The 17514-nt window shown below is 40.4% G+C and overlaps 1 protein-coding gene across 1 annotated transcript; it reads left to right on the top strand.

The window, feature by feature from the left end:
- The first annotated feature begins 1606 nt into the window (after positions 1-1606).
- LOC138958653 (rap guanine nucleotide exchange factor 6-like) lies at positions 1607-9826 on the top strand. Its single transcript, XM_070329877.1, has 4 exons — positions 1607-1716; positions 2863-3473; positions 4537-4664; positions 9739-9826. The coding sequence occupies exons 2-4, from the start codon at positions 3408-3410 to the stop codon at positions 9824-9826; spliced, it is 282 nt and encodes a 93-aa protein (XP_070185978.1). The 5' UTR covers positions 1607-1716; positions 2863-3407.
- Positions 9827-17514: the final 7688 nt, after the last annotated feature.

Genomic DNA, 17514 nt, shown 5'->3' with positions numbered 1-17514 from the left:
TTAAAACTTGGTACAACGTGAGAAATACCGTGAAGATACCAGATCAACAGAAATATTGCATGTAAATGCTTTAGTTTTAGGTCGCGTATGTTCAAAAAACAAGTCGGACATGATCGGTTGTGACAGAAATCCGGTGTTTCACTTTCGTCCGCTCGCTCTTCGAAAATGCATCATAACTTCCTTTATGTTCTTTTTCTATAGCTTAAAACTTGTTACAACGCGAAAAAAACACTGTGAAGATACTAGATCAATAAAGATGTTGCATGTAAAAGCTTTAGTTTGAGGTCGCGCGTGTTCTAAAAACAAGTCTGACATAGTCGGACGTGACAGGAATCCTGTGCTCTCACTTTCGATCGCCAGCTGTTCGAAAAGGCATCACAACTCCCTAATTTTTCATTTCTATGGCTTAAATACTTAGTACAACGTGAGAAAATACTGTGAAGATACTAGAACAATAAGGCCAAAAAAAAGGTCTGTTTACTGTAACATAGGCCCAAAAAAATAGGGTCGGTAGGTCGGGATTTTTTTTTTTTCCAAAAAAACATATTTTTACGTGGGTTTTTTTCCCCCCAAATGCCAAAAAAAAGTCTAGGGTCGCGCGAAAAAAATAGGGTCGGTCGGGTTACCGTAAACAGACTATTTTTTTTTTCCTAAACATACTACCGTAAAATCCCTAGCATACGCCCACCATCTAGCAAACGCCCACCCCCCACTTTGGGCCAAAAGTTGTGCACAGGGGTAACTACCTAGCAAACGCCCACCCTGCTTTTTTCAAAGAGACTATAGGCTCACTTTCACTAGGATTTGTGCAGACTGTTCTAAAAGTCATCTTTTTCCCCTTCTTTACCTTTTCGTGTTTCTTCCCTTTTTTCTTATTCTTTGTCCCCTCTCCTCACTCCCACCCATCGTTCATGTTTTTTCGAGTTTCTCTTCTCTTTTTTTTCCTAAGTTTGTGGGTTTTTCTTTCTCAGAAAGATTGGGCCTTTTGAAGACAAAATCCTAGTTCAGTTAACGTTTCATTTCCAAAGACGATCGTGTAATTTCTTCCCTGTACAGAAAGAAAGGGCTTCATTGGTGTTGACATTTCGACATTTCATCAAGTTTCTTTTCCCCGGAATTGTGTTGTTATTGTTTGTCCTTGCAAAGGTCTGGCGATTTTCTTTTTACTTTATAAATTTATATGAATGACTATGCTCGTGTTGTTTTCAGAAGAGTCTCTCTCTCTCTCTCTCTCTCTCTCTCTCTCTCTCTCTCTCTCTCTCTCTCTCTCTCTCTCTCTCTCTCTCTCTCTCTCTCTCTCTCTCTCTCTCTCTCATGGTTGGCCTTCTTTGCCTCAAAGTCCTTTTTTTTCTTTTTTCCTTCACTTCTACTCACACGACCTAACTTACATGCTTTCGGGGTTTGTATTCACTCAAATACACGGTTGAGCACAAAACTTACTTTGTGCAAAGGGGTCTATCCCTAGCAAACGCCCACCCCCCAATTTTGCCCTAAATCTGTGCACAGGGGGGGTGGGCTTATGCTAGGGATTTTACGGTACATGTAAATGCTTTAATTTGAAGTCGCGCGTGGTTGCGCAGTAATTAGTCAGACCGCACAATTGGATTTTACAGGAACTCAGCCTCGTTTTCAGTATAAACATGATGGCGACCAATGACTGTGGCAAGGAATTTTGCTTTTGATGAGTAATTCGAGGGATTATGCACCTTATACAAGGTTTGTAGTGTCTTTGTTTTCTCGCTTGTAGTCCGCTTTAAGAACATGGCCCAACAGGCGTACCAATGTTTGCATTTTTAGGAGAAATTTTGATTTGTCAAATGTCAAGTGTCGACCTCAGCTGTTCAAGTCAAGTGTCATTTTGTCTCCAAAGTTGTATTAGAAAACCTACCAGAAATCGTCAGTGCATTAAAGCTTCATGAGCTGAAAGATCACTGACAGCATTTAGATTCGAAGTAAGGGCCATGAAATGTTTATGAGTTTAAAAAAATACTTGTAGGATGTTGCAATAGTGAATTTTATGGCAAGATGCCTGTCAGTGTATGTAACTGTTGTTGTTACCCTTTGACACGACCTCAAGGTAACAGCTGAATTTGATGCAAGCATGCAGAATTGATGCATACGATAATGTGTGCTCTCCGGATTGAATGAAGGCTTTGAACAAGACCTAAAGGAAATGCAGAAGGTGACTAATGCTGGTACTGGTAGTGTATGTACAGTATGCACCAGAGTAGAGTCGAAAGAGTAGAGCAAAGCTCATGAATGATGAATTTCAATGATTTATCAAGTAATGGGCGGGGATGTAGCTCAGTCGGTAGCGCGCTGGATTTATATCCAGTTGGCCGCTGTCAGCGTGAGTTCGTCCCCACGTTCGGCGAGAGATTTATTTCTCAGAGTCAACTTTGTGTGCAGACTCTCCTCGGTGTCCGAACACCCCCGTGTCTGCACGCAAGCACAAGACCAAGTGCGCAAGAAAAAGATCCTGTAATCCATGTCAGAGTTCGGTGGGTTATAGAAACACGAAAATACCCAGCATGCTTCCTCCGAAAGCGGCGTATGGCTGCCTAAATGGCGGGGTACCGGTAAAAACGGTCATACACGTAAAAGCCGTGGGAGTTTCAGCCCATGAACGAACAAACAAAAAAATCAAGTAATGTTTCACTAAACGTTTTGATCAGTGGAAATCAGGAAGTGCTGTTCATAGGACAGTTTAAATGTTTATGCTGTAAGTGTAAGTGATATGATCCGCTTTTGACATTTATAGTTGGTGGGAGTGGGGGTGGGGTGATACATTATTATGAATGCTGTACTTGTAAAAAGTAGTACTGGCAGGACTGTACTGACATTGCTTGTTATAATGTGCAGCTTTTCGGGATCATTTGAACGCTTTGATTGCGCTGACTTCAGGTTCAGCTTCAACTTCAAGATGCCAGTGAAGGAGATTTTCATCAAGCAGCCTGACTCACCATACGGCAGAGAATGTCATTGTCACTGTGCTTCTGTGAGATTCATCATAAGTTGAAGGGTGCAGATGAAGAAACATGGCATCTTTAGCATGTTCAGATCAGATCAAGTTTAAGAGTGTACAGTTCTGCATAAGAGGTGCAAAAACTTGACTTTTTGTGTGTAAAGACAAAGTGCCACAGTGCTGACAAGGAAGTGAGACTGAGAATGACACTTTTGTGTGTGGCCGTGTGTACACACTCGAAGAACACTTGACCTGCTTTCCGCCAAAATATTATTTCTACAAGTATGGGACTGAAACCAGTGATCTCTCTGAACTATGTAAATTTTGCATTTGGATTTTATTTCCTCTTCTTCAACTGCTTTGTGCATTTATTGTGGGCATTACATTGATTGGAGAACAGTTTGGCCAAACACGGGTGGTTTGTCACCGGATCAAATGCAAAATGTCAGCGGAAGACAAAAAATTCATAGAATGTCTGAAGAAGCCTCCTTTTCAGCGGGCAGAGCCGGTAAGCAAAAGAGCATTTTTGTTTTTTTTACCTGATGCTTAGTTTTTAATGAAATATTTTCTTATCAAAGCATAAGTGAAGTTGTATTTTGAAAAATCAATATACATGTAAAACTTATATTTATAAGCATGTTAATTGTAACCTAAACTTCTTGCTTTAATTTTATGCATTCCATGCATGAATCAAATCATTGAGCATCAAGTTCAAAGTACCTATCTACCATTACCATTACCATTTATTACTATTAGTATTACTGGAGATGTTGAAATATTGTGTGGTGCTGGTAGTCGCTGAGTCAGGTAAATGATTCTGTACTTTTTATTTGAATTTACAAGTTAATGGTTGAGATCATTTTGTACAGTGCATGTTTTGTTATGAGCATACTACATACCTAATCTTCAGGGATCTGTGGGGACTAAAGATACAGTGGCACCCCCCTTTTAAGACCTCCAAAAATCTGAGATTTTTTTTTTTTTTTTTTTTTGAGAAATGTTGGTCTTAAAAAGAAGGGAGCCTTAAAATGGGGGTAAATTTACAGAGGTTGTGAAGTGAAAATCTTAAAAAGCAAGGTCTTAAATTTGGGGGTCTTAAAAGGGGAGTTCCACTGTACATGCAGGACTGCAGGTACTGTCTCTAAATGGCTTGCACTGCACTGCGGTGTCAATTGTGACCCTCCACCACGGAATGAGTCGCATGTCACCTTTGCATGATTTTCATATTTTTACATTTTCATAAAGAGTTTGTTATGCTCTATCCAGTGGTGAAAACCGTTTTAGAAAAGAGCTGTTTGAGTTATAAGCCTGTGACTAAGGTGACCCTCGCGCTGTTACCATACACTCTCCGGACTTATATCAAGTCTAGCGCAGAACCGCGCGAGGTGACATGCGACTCATTTCGTGGTGGAGGGTCACAATTGTCCTTGTGGTCTGCTGTCCAGTTGCAGTGGGAGTGCAATAAACACAAAAATAAAAGTACATGTTCTGTAGACCTGTATTCACCTTAAATATAATATGTGTACATTGTAACACACATCTGAAGTGTAATTGTATGTGTGTGTAAACAGGAGCAGGCAATGATCTTTGCCTACCTGCATGGCATGGAAGCTCTGGCCAACCTGAGGGAACCTGCTCTCAGAGCCCTGTGCTCTAGCGTGCGATACGAGTGTCATGACGCCAATGAAATCATTTACTGGTAGGCTTGAAGCTTTTTGTGTTCATGTATTATTTGTGGTGTGTGTGTACATTTATAAATACTAATCAAATACATGTAAACCGTATTGGCTCTTGTAATTGGTATTATAAATGTATTGTTTCTGTGTTGAAGTAAGGGTGTTTAACCTTTGGCTTTAGCATGCCAATGGCGAGTATAATCGCCGAGCATCACCTCTCGCCTGCAGCCAGTGGCGACTGTAGTCGCCCAGCTTAGGGTGTTTCAATTTCCTGCCGGTATACATGTTCATTTGCATACAAGCTTGACGCGTATCCAGTTTCAAAACAATGCTTCTCACTTCCATTGAAACAGTTGTTTGTGTCTGTTCATGCAACTTTTACGAAGTTTTAAGAGAGAATTGAAACGAACAATGGAGTACTTGTGAAGGGTTTGAGAAGTTTTCAGACATCATTCTCTATCAAGATTCTGGCAATTAATTTTGAAGGTTTTAGGCCAGAACATTCTTTGACAAATTTTATGGGTGATGGTAGCTATGTGAATGTGGTGGAATCGAACTGTGGCCCTGACTGAATCAGACAGTGATGACAAAAAGTGAGTGCCAAGTACTTGAAGTAGATATAATATATAATTTCATGCATGGCAGGTCTAGTTTTTGGAGATAGCACGTACTAGCAGGTCTGGCCAACATACCTGAGTGTTTGTCAGTGGCAGATTTATTTTCTTCCTGCTTTCTAGTATTATAGTTTATACAGATAATGTGGTCGCTCTGCTAGTCACAAAAACGAACGCTAATCATTTGAAAGAAAATAAACTTGTCAAGTGCTTATCGTGTGTGCACACAGTGCGATGTAAATCATACTGAGATGAACAAAATTGATCCTGCATCTTCTGCTTTTGACTGGCCTTACAAAACGTTCATTTTACGACTTGTATGGTCAACTATCTTTTGTGAACTACAGTCCTGGCATCGTAAGGAAGGTGTGTGTTGTTTTAAGCACACACATGTGCCTTACAGTTCAAACTACCAAAGAGATAGTGCTGTTGATTTATTTATTTCACAGACTAAACCATGATAAAGCATGCAAAGTGTTACTGCGCTATCTGCAATGTTTATAGTAAGCACATACACAAGTTCACATCAATGGTGTTGTTCAAATGGAAGTTAGAGGTGATTTCATGAGGGTAGTGTCACATTCAAAACCAATTATAGAAAATAAATTGGCTTCAGGGGAGAGAAGACAGAAAAATATGTGGAGTGCTAGCTTAAAGGCAGAGTAAGCCTCCCGTAAACCATCACAGATACGGTCAGGCTTTTACACACAGTACAAACACCCTTTCATTTAAACACTCACCAATTGAGAACATCCTAGGTGCCCTCCGTAAAGAGCGAACAATTTTCAAAGAATTTATTTTTGCGTGGTTTATCTTACCCCTGAGCCATCGTGAACCCGTGTGATCCAGTTTTCCCTTTTCACAATGCAGTCGTCATAGTTAGTCATTTGAATGCGACTGGACGTGAGCTTATCTACAATAGCACGTTTTTTTTATGCACGAAACAACGGCTGTGGTTCACAAGAACTCTAGCGATAGCTTTTGACTGTTGAGAGGAACGGCGATTTGCACTGATAAACCGGCCGTCGTCTGCTACGACCCTTGCGTGACCCTGCTTCCGGGCTTTTCTTTTTTTAAACTTTCACAACTTCGAATTGTTCTGATCTTGTCTTGATGAAAAACGAATTCTTTTATGATTAAAGAATGTTTGTGTAACAAGCTGTCAATTTATTATTTAGATTTTAAAAGTTAGGTCTAGCGCAAAAACGAGGCGCCGTTGTTGTTAACGGAACAAGTCTACGAAAATAAATTCTTTGAAAATGTCTCACGCTCGACAGAAAGCAGCCAGGATGTTCCCGTTCGGTGAGCGTTCAAATGGAAGTATGCTTGTACTGTATTTAGACGCTCGGGGAGCTCTGTGATGGTTTACGGGAGGCTTACTGTGCCTTTAATGTTAAAGTAAAAAAATTCAAATCACAAAGTGAAAGTGAGAGAAAGAAATCAGGCATGTTGACTTGTACAGCTTGAAGGTAGAGGCTAGGTAAACTGAATGTTAGTACATGTATGTAAGTCGGTGATCTAGTGGAATAGCACCTTTTGCACTTTGAAACTGCAAGTCCTTTTTTATATTTAGTCAAGTTTTGACTAAATATTTTAACATCGAGGGGGAATCGAAACGAGGGTCGTGGTGTATGTGCGTGTGTGTGTCTGTGTGTCTGTGTGTGTGTGTGTGTGTGTGTGTGTGTGTGTGTAGAGCGATTCAGACTAAACTACTGGACCGATCTTTATGAAATTTGACATGAGAGTTCCTGGGTATGAAATCCCCGAACGTTTTTTTCATTTTTTTGATAAATGTCTTTGATGACGTCATATCCGGCTTTTCGTGAAAGTTGAGGCGGCACTGTCACGCCCTCATTTTTCAACCAAATTGGTTCAAATTTTGGTCAAGTAATCTTCGACGAAGCCCGGACTTCGGTATTGCATTTCAGCGTGGTGGCTTAAAAATTAATTAATGACTTTGGTCATTAAAAATCGGAAAATTGTAAAAAAAAATAAAAATTTATAAAACGATCCAAATTTACGTTTATCTCATTTTCCATCATTTGCTGATTCCAAAAACATATAAATATGTTATATTCGGATTAAAAACAAGCTCTGAAAATTAAATATATAAAAATTATTATCAAAATTATATTGTCCAAATCAATTTAAAAACACTTTCATCTTATTCCTTGTCGGTTCCTGATTCCAAAAACATATAGATATGATATGTTTCGATTAAAAACACGCTCAGAAAGTTAAAACAAAGAGAGGTACAGAAAAGCGTGCTATCCTTCTTAGCGCAACTACTACCCCGCTACGAGTATACGGTCTTGCTGAAAAATGGCGTTGCGTTCAGTTTCATTCTGTGAGTTCGACAGCTACTTGACTAAATATTGTATTTTCGCTTTACGCGACTTGTTATATTTAGTCAAGTTTTGACTAAATATTTTAACATCGAGGGGGAATCGAAACGAGGGTCGTGGTGTATGTGCGTGTGTGTGTCTGTGTGTGTGTGTGTGTGTAGAGCGATTCAGACTAAACTACTGGACCGATCTTTATGAAATTTGACATGAGAGTTCCTGGGTATGAAATCCCCGAACGTTTTTTTCATTTTTTTGATAAATGTCTTTGATGACGTCATATCCGGCTTTTCGTGAAAGTTGAGGCGGCACTGTCACGCCCTCATTTTTCAACCAAATTGGTTGAAATTTTGGTCAAGTAATCTTCGACGAAGCCCGGACTTCGGTATTGCATTTCAGCTTGGTGGCTTAAAAATTAATTAATGACTTTGGTCATTAAAAATCTGAAAATTGTAAAAAAAAATAAAAATTTATAAAACGATCCAAATTTACGTTTATCTTATTCTCCATCATTTGCTGATTCCAAAAACATATTAATATGTTATATTCGGATTAAAAACAAGCTCTGAAAATTAAATATATAAAAATTATTATCAAAATTTTTTTTTCGAAATCAATTTAAAAACACTTTCATCTTATTCCTTGTCGGTTCCTGATTCCAAAAACATATAGATATGATATGTTTGGATTAAAAACACGCTCAGAAAGTTAAAACGAAGAGAGGTACAGAAAAGCGTGCTATCCTTCTCAGCGCAAGTACTACCCCGCTCTTCTTGTCAATTTCACTGCCTTTGCCGTGCGCGGTGGACTGACGATGCTACGGTCTTGCTGCGTTGCATTGCGTTCAGTTTCATTCTGTGAGTTCGACAGCTACTTGACTAAATATTGTATTTTCGCCTGACGCGACTTGTTTTATATTTAGTCAAGTTTTGACTAAATATTTTAACATCGAGGGGGAATCGAAACGAGGGTCGTGGTGTATGTGCGTGTGTGTGTGCGTGCGTGTGTGTGTGTGTGTGTAGAGCGATTCAGACTAAACTACTGGACCGATCTTTATGAAATTTGACATGAGAGTTCCTGGGTATGAAATCCCCGAACGTTTTTTTCATTTTTTTTGATAAATGTCTTTGATGACGTCATATCCGGCTTTTCGTGAAAGTTGAGGCGGCACTGTCACGCCCTCATTTTTCAACCAAATTGGTTCAAATTTTGGTCAAGTAATCTTCGACGAAGCCCGGGGTTCGGTATTGCATTTCAGCTTGGTGACTTAAAAATTAATTAATGACTTTGGTCATTAAAAATCTGAAAATTGTAAAAAAAAATAAAAATTTATAAAACAATCCAAATTTACGTTTATCTTATTCTCCATCATTTGCTGATTCCAAAAACATATAAATATGTTATATTCGGATTAAAAACAAGCTCTGAAAATTAAATATATAAAAATTATTATCAAAATTAAATTGTCCAAATCAATTTAAAAACACTTTCATCTTATTCCTTGTCGGTTCCTGATTCCAAAAACATATAGATATGATATGTTTGGATTAAAAACACGCTCAGAAAGTTAAAACAAAGAGAGGTACAGAAAAGCGTGCTATCCTTCTTAGCGCAACTACTACCCCGCTCTTCTTGTCAATTTCACTGCCTTTGCCATGAGCGGTGGACTGACGATGCTACGAGTATACGGTCTTGCTGAAAAATTACATTGCGTTCACTTTCATTCTGTGAGTTCCACAGCTACTTGACTAAATATTGTATTTTCGCCTTACGCGACTTGTTTCAGTTTTGCAGTAGTGTGTACAATCATTTTTGCCCCAAAAGACATTCTTGTGCTGTGCTCTGTGAGAGGTGTTTTCTTTGTGTTTGATATTATTTTGTTTGGACCTAGCTATTGATGTGTACATTGTTGTTAAACAGTTGTTTGTTGTATGTTTATCAGGGTTTGCTAGTGTGTGATAGGGTTTGTGTCCGTCTGTAGATGTTAGTTTCTTTGTTAGTCCTGTGTTGACAACTCTTCGACAAGCGCTTAGAACTGTACCCACGGAATACGCGCTATATAAGCTTCATATTGATTGATTGATTTTTGTACTCTTTGAAATGTCAGTTTTACATACATGGATCTTATTTTTACCCTGCAGTCAAGGGGACCTGGCTACCTGCTGGTACATACTGCTGTCAGGCTCGGTGTTCATTGAAGGTTCCATGTTCCTGCCCCGAAGCAGGTGAGTACCTTAACTACAAGGTGTTGATGATATAACAGTCTGTAATGTATAATGTGTCGTTGGTGCTTGACGGTCTCGAATAGCAGCTAGCATCTGCTGAAGGGACATTTAAACCCAAAAAACAAACAAAATCGTTGGTGCTTGTTGTACTTGTATGTACGCGAACACATGTATGTATTTCAGTGTCACATATTTTTTGTCAGTGTTGATGGTATTATGTTTTGCACTGTAAGGACTGTGTAAGTTCTCAGTTCAGTGCCAAGTTTGGTGACTTTATTTGTCTCACTTGTGCAATGCTTTTTGTCACTGTCAATGAGTCATTTTGTCTGCTTTTGTGCTTCTGTTTTCTTGCTGCAGAAAAATACCAGTTTTAGAATGCTTTCTCAGTTTATGTGTCTGATAAACAGAGTTTTTTTATTCCTATTATGTGTACGTTCAGAAATAATCAAGATTCCGTGGCTGTGGAGCTTTTGACTTATTTCCCATTTTTAAAGCAATGCACACTGCGAGTGCTAAAATCCCTTGACTTATTGAAGTAGAGCTTGGTCCATGTTCATTTGCTCAGGAAGGGGTCAGAGTTGGTTGTAAACAGGTGTGCGCATCCCCCCTCCTTTGATCCTTTTCTCTCTGTAAATAGCACCTGACTTTGCCTTACCCCGCTGCCTGATCAGATCTTTGTGACATTTGATTTGTGGCAAGGGGGAAAAGGGAGCCCTGAAAGGATGTAAGAGTTGTGTGATAGGAAAGTCTTTGATGTTACAGACAGGAAGGATGTCTGACTTGAACTGCTGCTAATTAAAAGTTCAACACACTAGTTACTTACTCTCTGGTATTTGGAGAGTTGTCAGTTGTGATGTGATGGTTTATTCGCTTTGTATACTTCTCGGACATTGTTGCAGAGGTTATGTTGTTTTCTTATGACTGGAATATGCCTTTGTGAAACAACAGCAGAGTACATCAGTTGTTATGCTTGTCTCTGTACACCTGTGTGTGTTTTTCAAAACATAATGCAGAAAAAATGGATACATGAAAGATACTTCAGGGTAAGAAGCGAAGCAGGGACTGAAACCAACTGATGTTATTGCAAATGCCTTTATGGACAAAGAGTGGGAGGGGTGGCCCTTGGCTTGTGAGAATTGGGGGGAAAAAAAAGATTAATAGCATCTTATTTTGATTAGAGTATGGAGGGGAAGCCTTTGTCACTAACAAACATCTACTGGGGGAAACACCAGGGTTATCTTATATATACTGAATCATTTTAGTGACTGAAATTCACACAAAACTGGCCTTTATTTGGCAACTTGAAAAACAAGAAATTCCCTTTCCTCCCCTAGTTTGCTTACTTTGCCCCCGCCAAATGTCAGGGTCTGCAGGCCAGGAGATGGGAGATAACTCCTCTAGGACTGAAACACCATGTTGTGGGAACTTCAGAGGGACTGTTACAGAATGTGGCTGTTTACACCCAGATGATAATGAGGAAGACAAATACACTGTCGGCTCATTCCCATACCTATCCTGTTAGCCTTTATGGCAGTTCTTGTTTTGCTGTTCCCTTTCTCTCTTTTACTCTCTCTTTGTGGGATGTGCTCCTTTCCTTTTTCTCATTCCCTCTTTTATGTTACCATCATCCATGCTATGTATAGCGTGCATACTTTGAGTTTGAGATACTCTCATAGGACATTGACTGTAATGTAAACTATACACAAGGAACTGCTTGACTTGGGACAGTCTTTTTTTAGTTTTTATACATGTCGAAGTCATTAGCACTTCAAGACTTCAAGTACAATGAAGAGGGAGAAGGGGGGGGGGGGGTGAGAATCAGTTGATGGATGGATCTATTGGTGTTATGTTTGTAGAACAGCAACCAACCAACGCTTCTTTGTGTAATGCTTAACAGTATACACGCATGTCAGTGTTGCAATGAACTGGACGAATCAAAATAAGTCTTCCTCTCTATGTCTGGTCCCACCAGACAGGAACAAAAGGATCTTTCTGTGACTTGTTATCACTCTCAGGTGCAGTTCATGCTCTCCATCATCAGCCTCACTTACCTGTACCCCTCGGCCCCTCCTTTAGGGCAGGTACAGCAGACTCCTCCCTACCTGCACACTTCTTCAAGGCAGGTAGGGTTGCATCCTCCCCCCCATTCCCCCCAAAGCATCCCTGTCACAGGGTTAAAAAAAAAACCACTTTACAAGGTTCCCTCCACCCTAACCCCTTCCCTCTCCACAGCTTATTTTGCTGTGTGTTCTTGGCACCTCGCAGAGGATTCTCTTTCCTGGCTGGCCAAGCTTGAGGGGAGTAAGTATTTTAAGACTGGGGCTCTTTGTTGGGGCCACGTTGGCTGTGTGGCTTGTCAGCGAGCTGAGGATTTGCAAGATCCTGTTCAGCCTCTTCTTCCCTTTCCAAAGCTTTCCTCCTTCCTCTCACTTCCACTTCAAGCTTTAGTGCACGAAAATCTCTAGCCCTCAGCATTTTGAACCAACATGTTTATTTTTGTTTTCTTTGTTTTTGTTTGTTTTTGTCCTCGTGTCTTTTAGCGTATTACCACTTCTTTATTGGCCCATGTCCATCTTGTTTCACCTACGTTTTCATGCAATTTTCCCACTTTCGTTGTTGATCGGGATTATCCACACACACACACACACACAAAGAAAAAAATTGAATGTGATGAAGCAACATTGGTTGCTGAAAGATGACTAGAAGGGATACTGGAAGATGATCAGAAAACCTAAGGGTGTGGAGCTCTGGGCTTGTCACCACGAGGTTTACGCGCTATATAAGTAATCGTTATTATTATTATTATTAAGGGTCAGTTGTTTTTACATTTAGTCAAGTTTTGACTAAATGTTTTAACGTAGAGGGGGGAATCGAGACGAGGGTCATGGTGTGTGTGTGTGTAGAGCGGTTCAGACTAAACTACTGGACCGATCTTTATGAAATTTGACATGAGAGTTCCTGGGTATGATATCCTCACACGTTTTTTTCATTTTTTTGATAAATGTCTTTGATCCCCCGGTTGATGACGTCATATCCGGCTTTTCGTGAAAGTTGAGGCGGCACTGTCACGCCCTCATTTTTCAACCAAATTGGTTGAAATTTTGGTCAAGTAATCTTCGACGAAGCCCGGACTTCGGTATTGCATTTCAGCTTGGTGGCTTAAAAATTAGTTAATGACTTTGGTCATTAAAAATCTGAAAATTGTAAAAAAAAAAAAAAATTTTTATAAAACGATCTAAATTTACGTTCATCTTAATCTCCATCATTTGCTGAATCCAAAAACATATAAATATGTTATATTTGGATTAACAACAAGCTCTGAAAATTAAATATATAAAAATTATTATCAACTTTTTTTTCGAAATCAATTTAAAAAACACTTTCATCTTATTCCTTGTCGGTTCCTGATTCCAAAAACATATAGATATGATATGTTTGGATTAAAAACACGCTCAGAAAGTTAAAACGAAGAGAGGTACAGAAAAGCGTGCTATCCTTCTCAGCGCAACGAATACCCCGCTCTTCTTGTCAATTTCACTGGCACTGCCTTTGCCACGGGCGGTGGAGTGACGATGCTACGAGTATACGGTCTTGCTGCGTTGCGTTGCGTTCAGTTTCATTCTGTGAGTTCGACAGCTACTTGACTAAATGTTGTATTTTCGCCTTACGCGACTTGTTGCTTTTGTTGTCATTGAAAGTGTGTGCATATCTACAACTTGTACAAGATGTGTGTGTATACATACGCGTGCTTATGTCCATGTTTTGATCTTTTACTGTGATCGTAACAATGTAAGTATCTGCTACATCAAACTGGAAGCAAACTGCCCAGTCATTGTCTCATTTGCTAAGCACTGGCTACTGCTTTTGTTGTCCAGCAGACAACGAGGAGATATTCAGATATATATTGTTATTTCATATGTTACGTGGATTTCCATTGGTCAGTTGGGCAAAACTGAGCTCAGTGCAAAAGTGATATCGACGACATTTCCGTCGATATCAGTTTTGATATCGATGACCTCTTTATTGCTTCCCCACTTCAAAAACAAAAACACCTAAATTTAAAAACAAACAAATATATATGAAAATGTAATTATCCCAGAATTTAGTTGAGCAAGTGACTAAAGACTTTTTGAAAGGAAAGACATTTTAAAATACTGAAAAGTACAAGAAAAGAGTGAACAAAAAGAAATGATAATCAGAGGGAGGAATATGGAACAGCCAAAACTGAGACAAATACTTTTGTAATTTCTTTACAGAAAAATACAAAATGTCCAGAGAATTAGCAATATATATCTAACATTGACTGACTGTGTGATGATATCTTCTGCCATTGGTCTGTTTCGACAGTGATATCAAAATCGAGACCGGATTGATATCACTGTCTCAACAGACCATAGCAGAAGATATCAAACAGTCCGTCAATATTGGGTAAAGTCAGTGTCCTTCCATGACACTGCTAGACAAAGGCATTTGTAGTGATCTTCGTGCATAGGCAGTCTAAGAGCTTGGGCTCATCCAGGGAACGGCAGAGTTAGTTAGGAGTTATTTAGTGGTAGACTTGATAAGTTGATTGCACGCAGTGTATTACTGGGATCATTTGTTGTGCAAGCTAATCATTTAATCGATCTGCATTTGTCTGTCTGGGAGGAGTAGGGATGCTTGTATGGCAGGGATAGAGTAAAGGAGTGGGTGGGAGGGTTCCTCTGTGTTTTAGTACTTTACTCAATTCTTGCAGAGAATATTTTTTCTTGTTTGATTGCTCGGTCAAATTGATTGTATTTTGCCAGGTACCTTAGGTAAATTTCAAGGTCACAGTGGAGTCAGATTTGGGTAAAAATATTGAACATTATCTGAAGTTTTTGAAGCTAGAGCTTTGAAACTTCATACATTTCCAGGGTTCAATGACTTGTAGACATAGCATGCATCTGGTTGACTCAAATTTTAAAGTAGTATTCACAGAACAAAATTCTTATTTTCTGGAATATCTGTGAAACTTCACATACAGTACTCCCAGGGTTGGTGTGTGTGTGTGTGTGTGTGTGTGTGTGTGTGTGTGTGTGTGTGTGTGTGTGTGTGTGTGTGTGTGTGTGTGTGGGTGTATGTATGCGTGTGTGTGTGTGTGTGTGTGTGTGTGTGTGTGTGTGTGTGTGTGTGTGTGCGCCCCATTGAAAATTTCCATGGACAGGTGGGCTGACAATTCCTTTTCAATTTCCTCTTTCTAAAATTACATACAGGCAAAATGAAGTATTCGCCTCTGTCATCCGTTTTTTCACTTCACACTAAAAATGCTTACCCGGAAATGTTTTACATAGATTAACCTTCTATTCCTTGATGGGGTTGGCAGCGGATGGAATGGGATGCCGATGATACCAGAAAAGATGCATGCCGTTTTATCTGGTGTAAGCAAGTCTGTTGTTTTGAGGCTGCGACAAGATTTAACATAAGGTATAAGTCTGTAGAAGTAGAAAAGATGTCAGCAGTTCATTTCAGTGTTGCCATCAGCAGCAGGTCAGGAAAAGACGTTAGGCTGGTGAATGACAGAACACTTCCACAGCACAGGAACTGCTAGCGTCTGTCTAAACACAGCAGGGAGCTCCCCTTTGCTTTGATGACTTTACCTGCAGTTTTGCTCCTCTTCCTCCCAGTCGTGACCAGGTGTTAGGCACAGGTAAGCAGGCTGCTAGGGGAAATGCAGGAGAGGAAAAGAGTTGGGGGCGGGGGGGGGGGGGGGGTCTCGCGGTTGGCTTTGCGGTAAGGTTTTGTTGCCTTCTTTTAGCCAGGTGCCAGAAGCTGCCTCCTTTTTTTTTTAGCCAGGTGCCAGAAACTGCAGAGTTCATGTCACTCGCGCGCTGTCTGGATTGATGTTACCGCTGATGGAGCGCCTTGTTTTCTGAGCTTGCTTTACTGCTGTTGCTTTGGTACTTGTACCGTTGTTTCCTCCCCCTGGCTATTTGATTGGGGTCTCTAGGCAGGCTACAGACATCGTTTTCATACCAGCACCGGCTACTTGCTATCCCCATTACTAATAACATACATGTACGAATCAAAAGCAGGTTTTGTCCCTGAAGAGTGTTACACCGGGGCTGTATACTTTAATTTAAATCAGTGAATTATGGAATGGTGCTGTAATTTATTTGACTAGTTTTCGTGTTATTCATCAACGTGGTTGGGTATGCATTTGCTAGAAATACGGAAGAAAATCATAAGATGTGTCAGTAGCTTTTATGACATAAGTGGATTAGACGTAGCAGTCTGTTCTATTTTTAAATCTGGCGTCGTTGCAAAATATTGTAGGGGAGGAGACTTTCCAAGAGCTGCTAATTAGGAGCCTGGTGCCAACATGTGCGGAGGGGCCCTCGCGACATTGTTTTTAAACACAGCAAACGTGGGTATCGAAAACAGCGGGCTGGCTTCCGTACCGCTGTGGTGGAATTGTCTTGAACAACTCAGAAAGGGAAAGGTTGCACCTTCTGTGCGCCCGCTGTGTTTCTGGAAGAAATGTCTTGCTTTTTTTTTTTTTGCTTTTTTTTGTTGCTTTTTTTTTTTTGCGGTCTGGTTTTGGGACCTCCACATTCCCCATTTCCACTTCAAGTCCTATGGCCAGCAATGACGAGTGGATACAGTGAGTTCTTGGTAGCTGGGTGATTCACAGTGTTGAAGGGTTGCTGACTTTCTTCCTTTTTTCCTCCGAAAAAGCTGAAGGGGGGTGTGAGGGGAGAGAAGTGGGGGGGCTCAGGAGATAACAGACGGTGCCGCGCGTTGTTACCGTCCCTTCACTTCCAGTCAATCTGCTCGTGCCACCCGTTCGGGATTGTACCGGAGTAGCGGAGGGAGCAGAAACAGGAACGATTTTTGGATGTGATGTATTGGTGAGTCAGCATTGACAAGTTTGTATTCCCTTGTGTGTCTGTTGATTTGTTTGTTGTGCATGCGGTTATTGCTGATTGGTATACTTGCGTGCGTATGTGTATCTGCTGAATTGTGAGAGTGAGTGCATTGCGTTTGAATGTCTGGCGGCTACTTCCTGATTGCTTGCATTCCAGACAGCATGCTTGGCAGCGTAGACGTGCAGCGATTGCATGCAGCAACACGGGCCAGTGCTATTTCACCATCTGATCAACTTTCTGGAAGCAGAATTGCTGTGGCTGTTCTGTGTGTTTTGGTTTGGTTGTGTGTTGAAAAGTCTCTCTCTCTCTCTCTCTCTCTCTCTCTCTCTCTCTCTCTCTCTCTCTCTCTCTCTCTCTCTCTCTCTCTCTCTCTCTCTCTCTCTCTCTCTCTCTCTCTCTCTCTCTCTCTCTCTCTCTCTCTCTGAATGTAGTTGTAAATAAAAATGTTAATTAACAAAGAGCCTCACCTAACCTAACCCTCTCTTCGACCGTAACAACATCGGATTTAGATTGCAATTAACATTACCTTTCTTCTCCGTCGGGGGATACTAGCCTCACGTATATTTATAAGTATATTACTTACTCGGATCTATAGATGCCTGCGGGTATGTGTGTGTGGTCCATGAGCCTGATGATTACAAACACTCGGACTTGGCCAGTACCAATGAATACGATGACGGTTGTATGTATACATACTGTACTGACCAGACAGTGACCATAGGTCAGCTTTTATGGTTATTGCTGTCATGAATAGCCCGGCATTATCCGGTGGATCCGGTCTTGGCTTTAGTGTCCTAAGGGGTTT

Source organism: Littorina saxatilis, linkage group LG2 (assembly GCF_037325665.1).
Source record: "Littorina saxatilis isolate snail1 linkage group LG2, US_GU_Lsax_2.0, whole genome shotgun sequence".
In the NCBI taxonomy this organism is placed as follows: domain Eukaryota; kingdom Metazoa; phylum Mollusca; class Gastropoda; order Littorinimorpha; family Littorinidae; genus Littorina; species Littorina saxatilis.
The sequence above is the reverse complement of the archived record's forward strand: the minus strand, read 5'-3'. Positions and strand labels throughout refer to the sequence as shown.